We start from the raw sequence: 16,023 nt of genomic DNA, 5'->3' as shown, positions 1-16,023 counted from the left end.
TATAGGCTTGTTATAAAAAGTGAGGGGGTGCCAAATAAATAAAAGTAAGAACCCTCCAATCTGTTCTTTTTATTTTAATCCTGTTTCCTGGAAATAATAACCACTCTTAACCATTGTTAACACGTAACAGTTATTCATCCTTCCAGACATTTTTAATGCATCTGCAAAAATAAAAAATACATAGAACATACATAATTATCATCCTCTAGGAGCTGGCTCATGCAGTACAATACTGCTCATTTAATTCAGACTGTTGTAAGTTTTGCAAAGGAAAAGAGCTGGACCTGGGCTTCATGAGAGCTAGGCTCTGTCTAGATCCTGCTGTGACAGTCAATTCCTTAGTTATCATTTGTATGCTGTCCCATATTCAATGAAATCACATCAAGGAGAGTGCTTTGAAAACTAGTATGCTAGAAATATTACCATGGAGTTCCTTGGTTGCAAGCATTAGAAACCAGCTCACCTTCTGTTAGGTAAGAAAAGGTTCCCGGGAACATAAGTAGAAGGATTTTAGGTAGCAAGCAAAGATATATTTAAACAACTGAGTCTCTGGAAAGTCAGGAATAGAGTGGCTTTGAGGGTTTCAATATCAGTGTTTATCCCTTTCCATATGTCTGTTCAAGATTTAATTCCTGGGGAAAAGTGAGTGGCTTAGAGACCATGTATCTCCCGATGGTTAAGGCGGTAGAGTCCTGGGTTTATGTGCCCCATCAGTATCTCACAGAGTCGGGGAGTTGCAGTTTTGGAAGGGATAGAGTTCAAGGCTGGCAAAACTGAGTGTCAGCCTTGAAGTGTCAGCCATTTTAACCCTAGATTCTTATTCCCCTCTCAAGGAGGAGATGACCGTCGGGTTCTGCTATGGCACATGGAACAAGCTATCCACTCGAGAGTCAAGCCCATACAGCTGAAAGGAGAGCACCATTCCAACATTTTTTGCCTGGCTTTCAACAGTGGGAACACCAAAGTATTCTCTGGAGGTGAGAAGAAGGGAGACTTCCACCCTAGGAAATTCACTGTGGCTGAAATTTTAGATGGAAGAGTCCAAAAAGTAGCCTTGTTTTTCTTCCTTTATTTCACTGAGCTATAGAAATGGTTTCCCATAGCTTGTCTTCTCTGCATTACAGCAGTTTAGACATGTATGTGAGAGTAATTCCTCCTTCCTTCCCTCCTTTCTTCTGTTCTTTTGATCCTTTACTCTCATTCTTTCTGTTTTTTTTGATAGAAAATTTTTTACATTGCAATGTGGCATACAGAAACATGCACACAATTAAAATAGTACTTAACCTTATTATGTGTGGTACATTCTGATTTTTTAAAAATTCTATTTCATTTTTAAAGATATTTTTTAAATGTTTATTTTGAAGAGAGAGAGAGAGAGAGAGAGAGAGAGAGAGAGAGAGAGAGAGGATCCCAAGCAGGCTCCTCACTGTAAGCCTGGAGCCTGACAGGGGCTCGAACCCACAGCTGTGAGATCATAATCTGAACAGAAATCTAGAGCCAAAAGCTTACCTGACTGGGACACCCAGGCACCCCTCGTTTTTAAAGATCTTAAAGGTTGTAACTCAAACTGATGTTGTGATCCATGGGTGGCTCCTGTTTGAAAAACATTGTGTTAGGGTACAATTGGAATGGCCCGTGCTCAAGCCAGCCTCTTGGTGATGGCTTTCATCAACCACACTCCTTTCTGAGCACCGCATTTCTAACCCTGACCTCCCTTTTGCACTGCAGATTTTCACATGGAATATCTACCTATGTGTTCTAAAAGCAATTTAAGTACAGCAAATCTAAAACCAAGATTATTAGTCTTCTTCTCCTGCACAAATACTTCCTCTTGTTCCCTGGATTCCCTTTCTCAGTTATTATCAGTGTTCACCTAATGATTCAAGCTATTAGGTTTAAACTTTAAGAAACTGCTTATATTGAAGCACTTTCTTAAAAGGTTTTTTATTTTTATTTATTCGTGGGGAGGAGGGGCAGACAGAGGGGGAGAGAATTTCAAGCAGGCTCCATACTGTCAGCGGCGCAGAGCCAGATGCAGGGCTCAAACTCACAAACCATTGAGATTACGGCTTGAGCTGAAATCAAGAGTCAGGTATTTCACCAGCTGAGCCACCCAAGTGCCCCTGATATCAAGCACTTTTAACTTACAAAAAAATGACAGTTTCACCTGGTTCAGTCTAATAGAAATCTTGAAGTCATCCTCAAACCTTCCTTTCTTTCATTCACGTATCTTGTGACTCACCAACTAGACTTAGAAGCTTCTCATATTCATCCTTTTAGTTTCTGCTCTCTTTCCTTACCCACTGCACTGGTTCAGGCCCTCATCTTTGACCCGGACTATTGCAGTGGCCTTTGTGATTTCTGCAACGTCTCTAGCCCTCCTTATTTGTCACTTATACAAGTTTTCTTTTAAAAATAAAGTTTAACCATGTGAACCTCTGACCCTACAGTGTCCACAGGATAAAGTCTAAACTTCAGTCTACCTCTCTAGCCTCACTTCCCTCCCCCGCATCATGTACTCTAGCCCACTACACCACTTGCCACCTTTGGTGCCCTTGTATTGTTTGCTCTTGCTGTTCTGTCACGGGTCATGATTAATTGTCCGGTCCCCCCAATTCCCCTGAGTCTTCCATTGGTAAGAGTTTTGAGTTATTAGAGTTTCTGTTCAAATGTCTCCTTCCCTATAAAAACATTGACGTCTTCTGCCATGTACTGTCAACCTGCTCCTGAAGGAAATAATTGCTCCTTTGTCTGTGTCCCCATTGTAGAGCATATCACTATAACAAGATAACCCATTTTGTCACTGTTTGTGTAGCTGGACTGGGAGTTCCTCAAGGGTCAGGCAGAATCTGCTCTTCCCGTATCCCTAGCCCCTCAGCTGTTCCTGTTGCCTAAAAGGCATTAGTATGGTTTTGATTTACTCGGTGTGCACCCATGACAGAGTTTGTAGCCAGGGCTTTAAGATGACCTGGGCCACATCTACCACTACTTTTACTTTCTGTTTAAGTGCCTGTTGGCTGTGCTTTCAGCGTGGAGTGGGAATTTTTTTACTTTTGTCTTTTCATAAGGTTTTTATGTTTGGCTATATAAACTACAGGACTACACATAATCGTGAATGTAGTATTTGTAGATTCCTTAATGGAATAAAAGAAAAATGCAAGAGAAAAAAGATGTGGATAAAAACTTTCCTACCATTTATAACCCTACAATCATCACATTTTAATGGCTATAAAAATGATAAGGATATGAATAGTAGCAAACACTTATTGGGAGATTACTAAGTGCTCAGCCCTACTCTGAATGGTTTTACAAATCTACTCTTATCATTGCAATAATCCTATGAAGTATGTACAGTTATTATCCCTATCTTATAGGTGAAAACTGAGGCATAGAATATCTGTATTCCAAGTCTCACAGTTGAGTGTTTTGCTTAATTAAAAAAAAAAAGCTAGATTGGATGAATGAATTAATTTACCCATGATCATTTATTCATTTTCTTAATGGCCATAGTTTTGTTGTTGTTGCAATGGCTGTTTTATATATATATATATATATATTTATATTTTTATATATATATATATATATATAAAATATATAAAAATATATTTTTTCAATTGAATAATTCATTTTGGAAACTCATTATGTTATACCTAGTTGCTACAAGGCTTTCAAAAATTCTTTATAAGAATATCCTAGCCGTGGGGCACCTGGGTGGCTCAGTTGGTTAAGCGTCTGACTCTTGATTTTGGCTCAGGTCATGATTTCTTGGTCATGAGATTGAGCCCTGTGTCCAGCGTGGAGTCTACTTAAGATTCTCTCGCTCTCTCTCTCTCCCCCTCTCTCCCCCCACCCCTCTTGCTTGCATGCATGCTCTCTCTCTTCTCTCTCTCAAAGAAAAAAAAGAATATCCTATCCTTCTGAAATTAGTCTTACAAAGCTTTTTTTTTCGTAATTAATATTCCTGCTTTGTATTAACATTGACTTTGTTCATATGTTTTCTGAAAACTTTAAAATTTTATGTTGTAATATGGACAGGGAGCACTTTGCAGGAATTTTCAAATGTCTGCTTTTCTCCCTTACAGGAAATGATGAACAAGTTATCCTCCATGATGTTGAAAGGTAAATAGATTGTTGGTATGTGAAGGTGACTGGCTCTGTTTCTCATATGAAGAGAGGCAAATTCTCTTTACACCAATGTTGTTTTGAAAAACAATTTGGATTTTAAAAAAAGAAAAGGGTTTATAAATTTGGAATGAACTTATACTTTTTAGGTGAAAATTTAAAGGGAGAGATTGGAAGAGAAGGAAACAACAACATAATAATGACTAATCTTTATGTGCTGGGTACTATTCTAGGTGCTTTGTATGTATTAATCAGTTTAACCCTCAAAATAATTTTGTGAAGCAATACTATTATGGTCTCACTGCAGATGAGGAAACTGAGGTGTAGGGATGTTAGATAACATAAGGTCAGGTGGTGGTGCTAGGATCTGAACTTAGACAGCTTGGCCTCAGAGCCATGCTCATGCTTACCATACCAGACTGCCAGATCAACCCTCTTCTACCCCTGCTGACATCAGACCTGGCTGCTTTAAAGTTTTCCCTTGTTTTTGGAAATCAGCCACCACCTCCAAATCTGTACAGAAGCAGATGCATTCTGCAATAAGTGAAAACACTAAATTCATCTCTTGAGTTACTTTCAAATATGCGTATTTAGTGCAAAAAGCAAACTTACCATGAAATCTATAGAAAGTTTTTCTAATAGAACTTTTATTTAAAAAAACTTTTTTTGGTATTCATTTATTTTTGAGAGAGAGACCGAGCATGAGTGGGGGAGGGAGTCAGAGAAAGAGGGAGACACAGAATCGGAAGCAGGCTCTAGGCTCTGAGCTGTCAGCACATAGCCCGACGCGGGGCTCGAACTCACGAACTGTGAGATCATGACTTGAGTTGAAGTTGGACTCTTAACTGACTGAGCCATCCAGGGGCCCCAGAAGAGTTTTTGTTTTTTACCTGAAATTCAGTACCTACTTTCTAAGGAAATACAATCTCCTTTGGGTTTCACTAGATTGACTTTCTACTGGAAATGAGAGAGAACCCTACCTGAGGAACTCTGGGGCTGGGACTCTGCACTCTGCGTGTGCATGTGTGTGCCTGTGTGCCTCTCTCTGCTCTCTGTCTCTCAGCAGCGAGACCTTGGATGTGTTTGCTCACGAAGATGCAGTATATGGCTTGTCGGTGAGCCCCGTGAATGACAACATTTTTGCCAGCTCCTCAGATGATGGCCGGGTTCTTATCTGGGACATCCGGGAGTCCCCCCATGGAGGTAGGGTCAAAGGGCTGTTGGACTGTGTTGAAGAATTTGATGTCGAGTTCATTCAGATCCAGTTGACGACCTGAGTAGCCTGAGTGGGAGAGATGGGAAGGGAGAGGAAACTCTTGGGCTGGGGCATAGATGTGTGTCTCTGGAGGTCCCATCCTACCCCTTAGCAGTCAGAAGTGAGGCACCTTTCTCAGTCCTCCTTGAGCCACTTGTGAGTCTCCACAAACCCTTGGACAGTAAGCACCACAGCACCTTGGAACTTAATGGCCCCAGGGGATAGAGATGCAATTCTTCATTGTAGAGAGTAGCTACCAAAGGCCAGCTCTGTGTGTGGTGCTGACATGCACAGAGTCTTGGTTATTTACAGAGAACAGGTGTGTTATACACTTGCATCCTAATTTCAGATGTGTGTATAGAAACTGAAAGTGATGGCAAATACTCTCTGTGTAAGGGGGATTGTCCAGGTGAGCTCCTCCTCCAAATGTGCTCTTTGAGCTTCTGAAGTATAAGAATGAAGAATTGTTTTGTTGAATTTCTCTGATGTTTTTCAGGAAATGCATCATTTCTGCTCATTTCCTGAATAGAAAGTTCACTCTGTAACTCTGCCTGTCTTCAAAGACTCTTTCCTCCAGCTGTACCCTCAGTCACCCCTGTGCCCACATTTAGTGCAGTTTTGTCAAGATCATAACCTGTGTACACAGAATTGCTTTCCTGCCTGTCTTGTCTGACAGGATCTGGATCTTTTTCTTATTCTATATTCAGAGCATTTTAACATGCTGGGCTGTGCCCCATTATTGAGATTCGGGCTATAAGAGAAGCTTGTTCTTAGGGTCAGGAAGATAAGGTAGCTCCAAGGAGCAACTGTGGCTGGGTCCCCATGTCCTAGGTAGGTGAAATTCTCCTTTCTCTGCACTGCCCGCTGGCTGAGATGACTGAGCGCCCCAGTCCAGGGGCTTGTGCAGTGTCCCATGTGATATCCGACACTGTGGAGTACGGTCTGTTGCTTCTAAACAACTTCCACAGGAATATATCCTTCTGGGTAGCAGGGCGATTCATTCCTTCCTCACCTGGAGCCAGCCAGTCTGTGCAGAGGGCTGCAGGGTTTCTAAGTGAAGTTGATTAGAAGCTGGCTGGACGCAAGAGTTCAAGTATTAGGTGCTTTTTAAAAATATTACAATCCTGGGAATGAAATCATAAAATTCTAGACTGAGGCTATTTTCCTCTCAATTTAGAGAGCAATTTAGAGAGAAGGGAAGACTGCTATTATGTTTCATCATCTTCATTTTTCTCATTGTTTTGCTTTGTCTTCATTAAATTTTTGCGTAGTTGAAAACTTTTAATTTCTAAAACTAATAAATTTGGACTAAGGTACAATAATCCTACCAGTAATTGGTTGTAAATTTTTTCAGCTCATGTGGAATTCAATTTTACTTACTGTTAAATAGCTTACCTTCCCAGTTCCTGTAACCATTTCTGTTTTGTCACAGGATCTGAAGAGGTATAATGCTCAGTGTTTCTGAGTATTATAGCTTTAAGTTTGTATGTGCTAGAGTTGCTGTTTTCAGACTTTGCATGCAGAAAGTATGTGCTAGTCCTTGTTGGAGCCTTGTGAGTAGGGGTGACTGCTGGGGTGATGGACTACTTTGGGGCTCTGGCTACTAGGACAGTTACTATAGGGTGTGATTCTCCTCAATCACATTCCTGCTTTGCCTGCCTCTGGCCCAGAGGTGCTGAATGAGCTATGGGGCTGATTGTCATTTCTCTATTCACAGAGCCCTTCTGCCTCGCAAACTATCCATCAGCCTTTCACAGTGTCATGTTTAACCCTGTGGAGCCCAGGTTGTTGGCCACAGCCAATTCAAAGGAAGGAGTGGGACTCTGGGATATTCGAAAACCTCAGAGGTGAGCCCCATTTATTCATATGGTGTTAAAACTTCCCCCACCTCAGCTCTCAGGTAATGTGATCAACCAGCAAGGGTTGTGAGAACCTGTTTGGCTGTTGATCTCAGTTGGACATCTCTTAACATATACTGGTGCCTGTGAAGCCAGGGGAGCCCTGTCCCCAAGAGACAGGCAGTGTGAGAAATCCACACTCCTTGCTAAGGGAGTCGTAAATTGTAATTTGACTCTAGACAAGTCAATTAAAGGCAAATAGGTGAACTAGTGAGAACCTCCCTTCAGTACTGCCTTATATCTTTAGGCCCAGTGTTCCCCAGATGCCTGGGAGCTCTTGTGGCGGGGGGGGGGGGGCGGGGGAACGGAGGAGATGGAGGGGAAGAATGTGTCAAACTCATGGCCACCGAACCATGGACTCTTAATTCCAGGCTACAGGGTTTTCCAAATGAGCTTCAGGAGAACAGTGAATCCCCCAAATTGTGTGGAAATTGTATTATGTACCCACCTAAGTGCATTTTTCTGTGACGGGAGTTTGCTTTTTTTCAGTTTCTCAACCAGACTAGTGGTTAAAACAATAAAGGTTAAGAGCTGCTGTAGTGTTGGGAACCTAATGTGTTTCGCCTTCTCTTTGCTTTATTAAAAGAGTACACTTAGGACGATCTTCAACTGATGGCACAAATCATTAATAGAAGCATTTCAGGCATCATTAAGGGAAATGTGTGGATGGGTTCAAATAGGAGGCTCTTTAATGTTCTTTAAATCCCATGTGTGAGGGACAACCTTTTATGGCACCTATACTTAAAGCTAGCCTTGCTCCTCTGGATATTCTGCATGGAGGTAACTTCCTACTTTGTAAAGCAATATTGCAGAAGAATATCATGGAAAGTAAGAGAGGTTATGATTTATTTCATAGGCCTCAAATGAAGGGAGCAATTAAGTACAGAGGATTATCTCCCTTGGTGATTTTTAGTTCTAGCTCATTCTCTCCATGGGGCAGTCAGAGGGAGCTAGAACTATTGCAGCAGATCTGTATAGCTCAGAGGGGTGCTCCTGGTGTTGAGCAGGGCTCCCTGAGTTTCCTTAGAGTAGCAGACATTTCTCCTGCCCTCTCTGGTGCATACACACCCAGCCCTTGCTTTCTCACCCTACTGAAATGCATATAGTGGCAGGACCCCTAGTGTGCCTTTGCACTGTGTGCGCTGTGTGCTCTCTGCCTTTGTTTCCCTGCGTTCAGCTGTAACAATCTCTGCTACTTAAGACTCTTTAGAATAATTGTTCTGGGGAAAAAAAGAATAATTATTCTGCCTTAACCATATTAATAAGGGGCAGAATTTGGGCTAACTATGTCAGCCTTCTCCCAACCTACTACCCTCCATACTTACCATTGTAATGAATAGCTAGTAACTGGAATGAGGCCCTCAGCTATTCATCCCCAGTGGAAAGCTTGAATAGTGCATGCTGTCCTGCAGTATCTTGAAAGAAGAGGAAGGGTTAAGTGTTTTAATCCTCCTCCTGATTTTCTCCCAGCAGTTTCCTACTGTGTGTTGTAGTTGGGTTCTCTTCCCCTTTCTACTTGTCTTCTCACTAAACATGGCTTCTTTAAAAAAAAAAAAAAAACCAAATGTCTGGGGCACCTGGGTGGCTCAGTTGGTTAAGTGACCAACTCTCGATTTTGGCTCAAGTCACGGTCTTATAGTTCATAAGTTTGAGCACTGCATTGGGCTCCACACTGACAGCGCGAGCCTGCTTGGGATTCTCTCTCCTCCTCCCCCCCACCCCCAAATAAATAAACTTTAAAATAGATAAAATCTAAGTGAAATTATTGTTTTATTTTAAAGTAACACTTATTAGATTTAAGGTTTATATCAAGAGAAGTGTAATGAAACAAAAAAAGAAAAAAAAATCCTATCTCCAGATTATCTCTGTTACTTATAATTTCTACATGTTTGTACATCAGTACAGTTCTCCTTCTTGGTCTCTAGTCCTCTCCAAAGGTAACTGTAGCAGTTCCTTATATCTTTCCAGAACGTAATTTCTTTTTTAAGTGTATTTATTTAGAGAGAAAGTGAGAGTGTGTGTGCACGTGCATGCTTGAGTGGGGGAGGGGCAAAGAGAGTGAGAGAGACAATCCCAAGCAGGCTCTGAGCTGTCAGGGCAGAGCCCAATGTCAGGCTCGATCCCACGAACTGTGAGATCATGACCTGAGCCTAAACCAAGAATTGGACGCTTAACCAACTGAGCCACCCAGGCACCCCTGTTTTTATATTTTTAATAAAAATTGTTACATTGTCCTGCCACCACCAAAGCTGCACTGATTTACAAACCTACCAACTATGCATGCGACTACACATTTGTCCAGACCCTTACCAACACTTACACTGTCTTATGAGGGGAAAGATTATCTTCTTGTTTTGATTACTTCTTTAGTTATGAATTAGGTTATATGGTTTCTTGGGGAACCTGTAGTTTTCAAAGCCCATATGGGAGAAAAGCCATCTAATAAGGCTAATTGGTGATCTTGACTGATTCCTTTCTTGGAATAAAAAGAGGAGCACAGTGGGCTAGGATGTTTTTATTTGTTATTTTTCTATACTTCTAAGATTCTGTGTGGTTCTATGGGTGTGAGGTAGACAAAGGACATGAAATAATCTTGGGTTCCTGTTCTTCATCCACTGGTTTTTTGGGATTGAATTACAGATCTTTTCTGTTTGAATTCTCTTAGTACGAATTGGTGTGGGAGAGGAAGAGAAGGGTCTTTGTCTTTTCCATGCAGGATTAGTTATGCTGAGTTGCAATACATGATTTGTCTCCTCAACACAGCTGCCTAGAAACCCCAACCTAGATCCTGGGGCAAATCTGAATCCCCTGGGAGGACAACCCTAGACCTAAGTAGATCTATTCCAAGGGATACTTAAAGTCTACAGAGAGATTTTAGGGAATTTGAAACTCTCAAAATTGCAGGTAAAGTTGTGTGTGCTTGTGTATCTGACTGAGCACATATGGCAATTTTTCGAGAGGTTGGAAGAGAGCTTTTACTAGGTTCTCATAGAGACATTTGACCCCCAAGAGGATAAATGTTGCTCAGTGTTCTAACGATTCTAGATTTAGAACCTACTGTGGTTCCTTAGCATGCTTGTAAGTAATTTTCAGCCTATTAAAGCTTGGGCTTGTGAGTGAATTCTGGGCCTCCTAGAAACAAATATAATCTTCATAGCTCAATAAGGGGGCCTCACACTGAACATTTTTTCTTCCTGGCTAAACCTATGGATTATTCAGTGCTGGAATGGTTTCTCAGACCTACCCCAAGCCTAAGCTGTACCTCTTTACTTTAGTCTGTAGGCATGTGAGTGGGATCACATGTGTCCTGCTTCTGCCTTGAAATAAGCTGATTAAAGGGCTGGCTGGTCGAATAAAATGTTAGCTTTAGAGGGGACTTCAGTTATCATCTGATCTGACTTCTTCACATACATTGCAGCAAGGTAAGGTGAGGCAGAAGCTCTTTTGATGGTTTAGAGTGTACAATCTGAAGCCATCATACCGGTTACACATCCAGGCAGTGTACCTTAGTAGCTATATAATCTTGAAAGTTACTTCACCTCTCAGTGCCTCATAATAATAAATAATAGCTAACATTTATTAAGCATTTCTTGCAAGGGATAATGACAGACATATGAATAGTTCTTTGTTTAGTCCTTATGACAGCCCTATGAGGTAGGTTCTATTCCTGTTTTAATGATAAGGAAACCAAGGCACAGAGTTGAAGTAGCCTGTGTGTGTATATTGGTGTATCATGTCCACCCCCTCCCTTTTGAAGCAAATAAGGTCCTTGTATATTCTAGTTTTCTTTCATCTATGCCCCCTTGCAATAGACCTTTGTCAGGATTCCTCCCCCGATTTTTCCAGTACAGACATGTCTAACTCTAAAGTCTGAGTCTTTTAGATGTTCTGTCTCTAAAAGTTAAATCCTTTTTCACTGTCTCCTGGCCTAGCCTCTGTCTACATGCTAGCTTTCTAAGTTTCTTGTTATTTCTAATCCTGGAGACCTGTGCACGTTATTTATTTTGCTGCAGAGCTTGTCCATAGGTCAAATTCAACCCAGAGAGATATTTTGTTTGGCCTACATCATTAATAGTGTTTGGGAAATTACACCGAAAAATCATAATTTCTAACACCTCTTGAAAAAGTCAGAAGATTTGGTATCATTGGATCTTTATTCTCATATGGCAATAGTCAGCCAAAGCTGCAGTGAGTTCTTCAGACCTTCCAGATGTGTTCCACCACTCCTTGATGTCTCAATCCAGGGATGCTCCCCTCATTTACATTACTTGCCTGGCCCTATAGACATGGGAGTTTGAAAGGTCTGCTTTAGGGATAATAGTGGTAATGAGTGGGCCATCCGGTAGACTGGGTGAGGGAGAAAACATCACACGCACACATATACATTGCACATTAGGACCAGGCTTCATTCCTTTCATGTGGATTAGTTCTGCCGATGTCCTTTTACAGCCATCCTCTCCTTCGTCACTGCCAACATCCCAGTTATTTCTTGCTTGGACTGGTGCAGTGGCCTCTGAATAGGTTTCAGATCTGTGAGCTTCTAAATTTGAGAGAGTTCAGGAAAAGTGACGATTCCCTTCCTGTTACTCTGCTTGTTCACCCTTTTAATTCCCTCTTTCAGCTGACTGCTCACTTACCACCTCTCTCCCTTCTCATATCTTTAATTTCTGTCACTTTCTGTCAGAAACTGTTAGTTCTATGACAGGTAATCGTATCTTGCTTTGACAAGGATAATAAAGAGAGTGATTCTTTCCCACTCAATGATAAAACTAGGGCAAGCCAGGAATTCCTGGTAAAGACTTACCTTGTAAGATAGTGCTTTCGCGTGGTGTGTAAATGACACATCTGAAAATGGGCAATGAGTGCAAATTCGTACCATCAAAAAAATTTCTTATAGGACCTCAGCTGGCTTTGGGAGCCTCTAGGTTAAATGTCTGTTTTGTGGGGCCTGTGTCAGTCCTGCTTCTGGAGAGACCAAATTAAGTGTAACTCCTTGCCTTCTGAACAAACCAGACAGTCTCTGCCACGTTGCATTTTGAGGGTTGCTTGTACTATTATGGGAAAATAGAGCTCAGGGAACAACTTCAAAGGCTGGAAAAGGCGCTCATGGTCTGCTCTTTGTTGAAACTTTAAAGAACAAGGCTATCCAGACCAGAGTGCAAGGCCATTAGGGTAGACAAAGATTTCTTAGACACGACCCAAAAAGCGCTATACATGAAAGATAAATTGGATTTCATTCAAATTAAAAACTTTTGTTCATCAAAGACAGTGTTAAGTGAAAAGGTGAGCCAAAAGACAAGCCATGATCTAGGAAAAAATTATTCATAATACATGTATTGAACAAGAATTCCTATCTAGAATATAATAGAACTAAAAATCAGTAAATAAAAGAAAACTCAGTTTTTAAAATGAGCAGAAATGTTGAATAGGTGCTTCACAAAAGAAGATACCAAAAAGCCAATAAGCATTTGAAAGGTATTCAACTTCATTACTCCTGAGGGCAGTGCAAATTAAAACCACAGTAAGGTATCACTATATATCCTGAATGGTTAAAATTAAAGAGACTAATAAATAGTACCAGGTGTTGACAAGGGCATGGAGCAACTGAAACTCTCAGACATTTTAGGTGAGGGTAACTTGGTACAACCACCTGGGAAAACTCTTTGTCAATGTCTACTAAGCTAAACATGTGGCTCCATGACCTAGCAACCTCACTCTTAGGTATAGCCTAAGAGAAATGAGTATGAACTTCCACCAAAGACATGTACAAAAATATTCACAGGTGCTTTATTCATAAGAGCCAAAAGCTGGAAACAACCCAAATGTCCATGGAAGAAGAATGGGTAAGCAAACTGCAGAATAGCCATGCGATAGAGTATCACACAGATATGAAAAGAGTGAATTATAGACACACACATTGACGTGGATGACTCAAACAGCCATAATATTGAATGAGAGAAGCCAGATAGATAGAAAAGAGTGTATGGTGTTCAAGAATAAGCAGGTTATAGAAGTCAGAATAGTGGTTACTATGGGGTATTATGAGGAAAGCTTCTAGGATTTTTTATCTGGGAGGTAGTTTCACAGGTATATACTTTAGTAAAAAAAAATTTTGAGCTATATAATTAGTGCTCTTTACTGTACAATTTAAAGTATGTTTAGGGGCACCTGGGTGGCTCAGTCAGTTAAGTGTCCGACTCTTGATTCGGCTCGGGTCATGATCTCGTAGTTCATGAGACTGAGCCCCATGTTGGACTCTGCACTGACAGCAGCACAGAGCCTGCTGGGGATTCTCTCTCTGTCTCTCTGCCCCTCCCTCATGTGTTCGCTTGCTCTCTCAAAATAAATAAATAAACTTTTTTAAAAAAAACGTATTTAAGGTGTTTAAAGTACATTTTATTTTATTACTTTTCAAAATTCAGTCTTTTTCTTTTTTTAATGTTTATTCATTTATTTTGAGAGAGAGAGAGAGCGCGCGCACCAGCGGGGGAAGGGACAGAGAGAAGGAGAGAGAGAAATAAGCAGACTCCACACCATCAATGCAGAGCCCGATGCGGGGCTCAATCTCGTGAGACACCCAGGTGCCCCTAAAGTACATTTTTAAAAATCCAAGATCACTATTGTCTCCCTGTAGGTATTTGCTTTCTCTGTGATTCCAGTGGTTGTAGCAATATCACCAGATCTCAGGGAATGGCTTGAAGGGACAGAAGAGAGAGGGAGGAGAGTCAGGAGGACCTAGCAGTTTGGATTATGTAGAGAACCACCAGAGAAGAGCTAGGGATTGTTGGAGTTTAATTGTCAGAATGATTAGGTCTAATCGGGGGACATGCTTTCAGGTTAGCCACTCCTTTCTTCCCCACTCTCCCATCTTTCTGTATGTACCTGTGCAATACTCAGGCAAGTGGTCCATCCACCAAGACCTACACTGAAAGCTTGTTTTCTCCCTAGAACTGATTCCTTTCTTGTTTGTTTTTTATCATCGTCACCATTACTCCCACAGTCATCCCAGCTGAAACCCCAGAGTCCCATTTTCCTCTTCTGTCTCTCTCACCCTCTGTCATAACTAGCTTTGTTCTGCATTAGTGCCTGGCCACTGTTTTCAGTTCTGAAAGCCCCAGCTCCATCTCAAGCCCATAGCACTATTTCTGGAAGGGACCAGCTGCCCTGCCTTCTTAACTTGCCTCCCGCTTCTGCCATATAGCACACATCCTTCAATATCACTCTTGCCGTTCCCCTACCCAGGAGCTTTAGTGAGTTCTTGTTATCTTTGTTCATGGGCACATCCTCAGAACCTATATGTGGGATGCTCTAAGAAAATGTCTTTTGGAATGAATGTATGACCTACTTTACTGGCTAAAACAACTCCTTCAGCAAGCAATCTGCTCCTTCTCTGGTGCCAGTGTCCCTCCTCTCCCCCCTTGTACTCTCTTCCACATACAAACACAAATGGAGGAGATAGTTTTTTCTTGTTTCTTTGGATCTTTTCAAGTTTTAGTACTTCTCAGGTCCACAATAAGTTAGTGCCCCTCAGGAAAAGCATCCTTGCTCCCTGTTACATACTCAAAGCTTCCTTTTACTCATTGTGTCCCCAGCACCTGGCAGAGTTTTGGCACAGACTGTGTGCTGCATGAATGAAGCTTTGTCTTCTATGGGAAGAGATCTCTTTATTCAGAGTCTCTGTAAAGTACTTACGGTTTGTGGCATGCATGTTGCTTGGCTTGGTTGCTGCTTTCGCCATCATTAGTTTTCTTTTAATATGAGTGTTTATCTCCAGCTAGACCATTACTATATTTTTTATTTCCTTCCCAGTGTCCAGGAATTGCTTCTCAACAAAAAAGAAGTGCTTATCCTGATCTGTACTATCACCTGTCATGTTTTCCTATAGATTTTCTTTTTTGAGAGAGAAAGAGAGCGAACAGGGGAGAGGGGCACAGGGAGAGAAAGAGAGAATGAATCAGTCCCAAGCAAGCTAGCTCCACACTCAGCATGGAGACTGATACGGGGCTCAATCCCAAGACTCTGGGATCATGACCTGAGCTGAAATTAAGAATTGGACATTCAACCAACTGAACTACCCAGGTGCCCCTCCTGTGGATTTTTAAGGAAAGGGCCATGTTTTATTTATCTCTAGAGCCTAACACATCACTTAGAATATTGGTACCTTCAGTAAATATTGAATGAGTGCATAGTTTTATACTCATCCCCAAATAGTCTGTATTTTCAAAGCAGGGTTTTTGTTATGTTTTCTGGACCTATTAATTCCTTGAGTGTAATGGATCAAAATGTTGTCTCTAAGGAATAAACCCTTAAAGGAGGTCGTAAGGGTTCTTGCTGGGTTTTGACCATCTGTCAGAGTTATGTTGGGGAGTCTGGTGAAGTTGCTGTCTGGTTTTTAGGCCACAAGGTGGAGCTCTAGAATCAGCTTTGTCCAATGGAAGACACCAGGCCCCTGGTATCCTAACCCAGTGGTTCTCAAACTTCAGAGGGCATTAGAATTACCAGGGGATCTTGTTGAAGTACAGCTTCCTGGAGCTCAGATCCAGAGATTGAATTGTGAGACCTGAGGCAGCACCTGTGAATCTGCCATTTTAAACAGATATCCCAGGTGATTTGGTAACTTGGTTTATCCTATAAGATGGAAGTTGTGGTTATTCAGAGGTCCATGTTGAATTTGTTTCTGTGTTCATTCTAACCCAGCGTCTTTGGGCTTTAGGCCAGAGCTTCCCCGTGTCCATACCAAGCACAAAT

At 41.4% G+C, this 16,023-nt stretch overlaps 1 protein-coding gene across 4 annotated transcripts in view; it reads left to right on the top strand.

Annotated features, from left to right (window-relative positions):
* The window catches only part of DCAF5 (DDB1 and CUL4 associated factor 5), a 106,929-nt gene that overhangs the window by 28,596 nt on the left and 62,310 nt on the right, over positions 1-16,023 (top strand). For 3 of the 4 annotated variants that reach the window (XM_060620137.3, XM_060620139.3, XM_060620140.3), the window contains exons 2-5: positions 834-977; positions 4,083-4,119; positions 5,186-5,325; positions 7,095-7,224. In XM_060620137.3, the coding sequence (XP_060476120.1) occupies positions 834-977; positions 4,083-4,119; positions 5,186-5,325; positions 7,095-7,224 (451 nt within the window). The remainder of the gene's footprint in view (positions 1-833; positions 978-4,082; positions 4,120-5,185; positions 5,326-7,094; positions 7,225-16,023) is intronic. The other variant, XM_060620138.3, reaches the window with a different exon arrangement.

The sequence above is a fragment of the Panthera onca genome, chromosome B3 (genome assembly GCF_046562875.1).
Source record: "Panthera onca isolate mPanOnc1 chromosome B3, mPanOnc1 haplotype 2, whole genome shotgun sequence".
Lineage (NCBI taxonomy): Eukaryota > Metazoa > Chordata > Mammalia > Carnivora > Felidae > Panthera > Panthera onca.
Note: the sequence above shows the minus strand (reverse complement) of the source record. Positions and strands in the feature narration are given on the sequence as shown.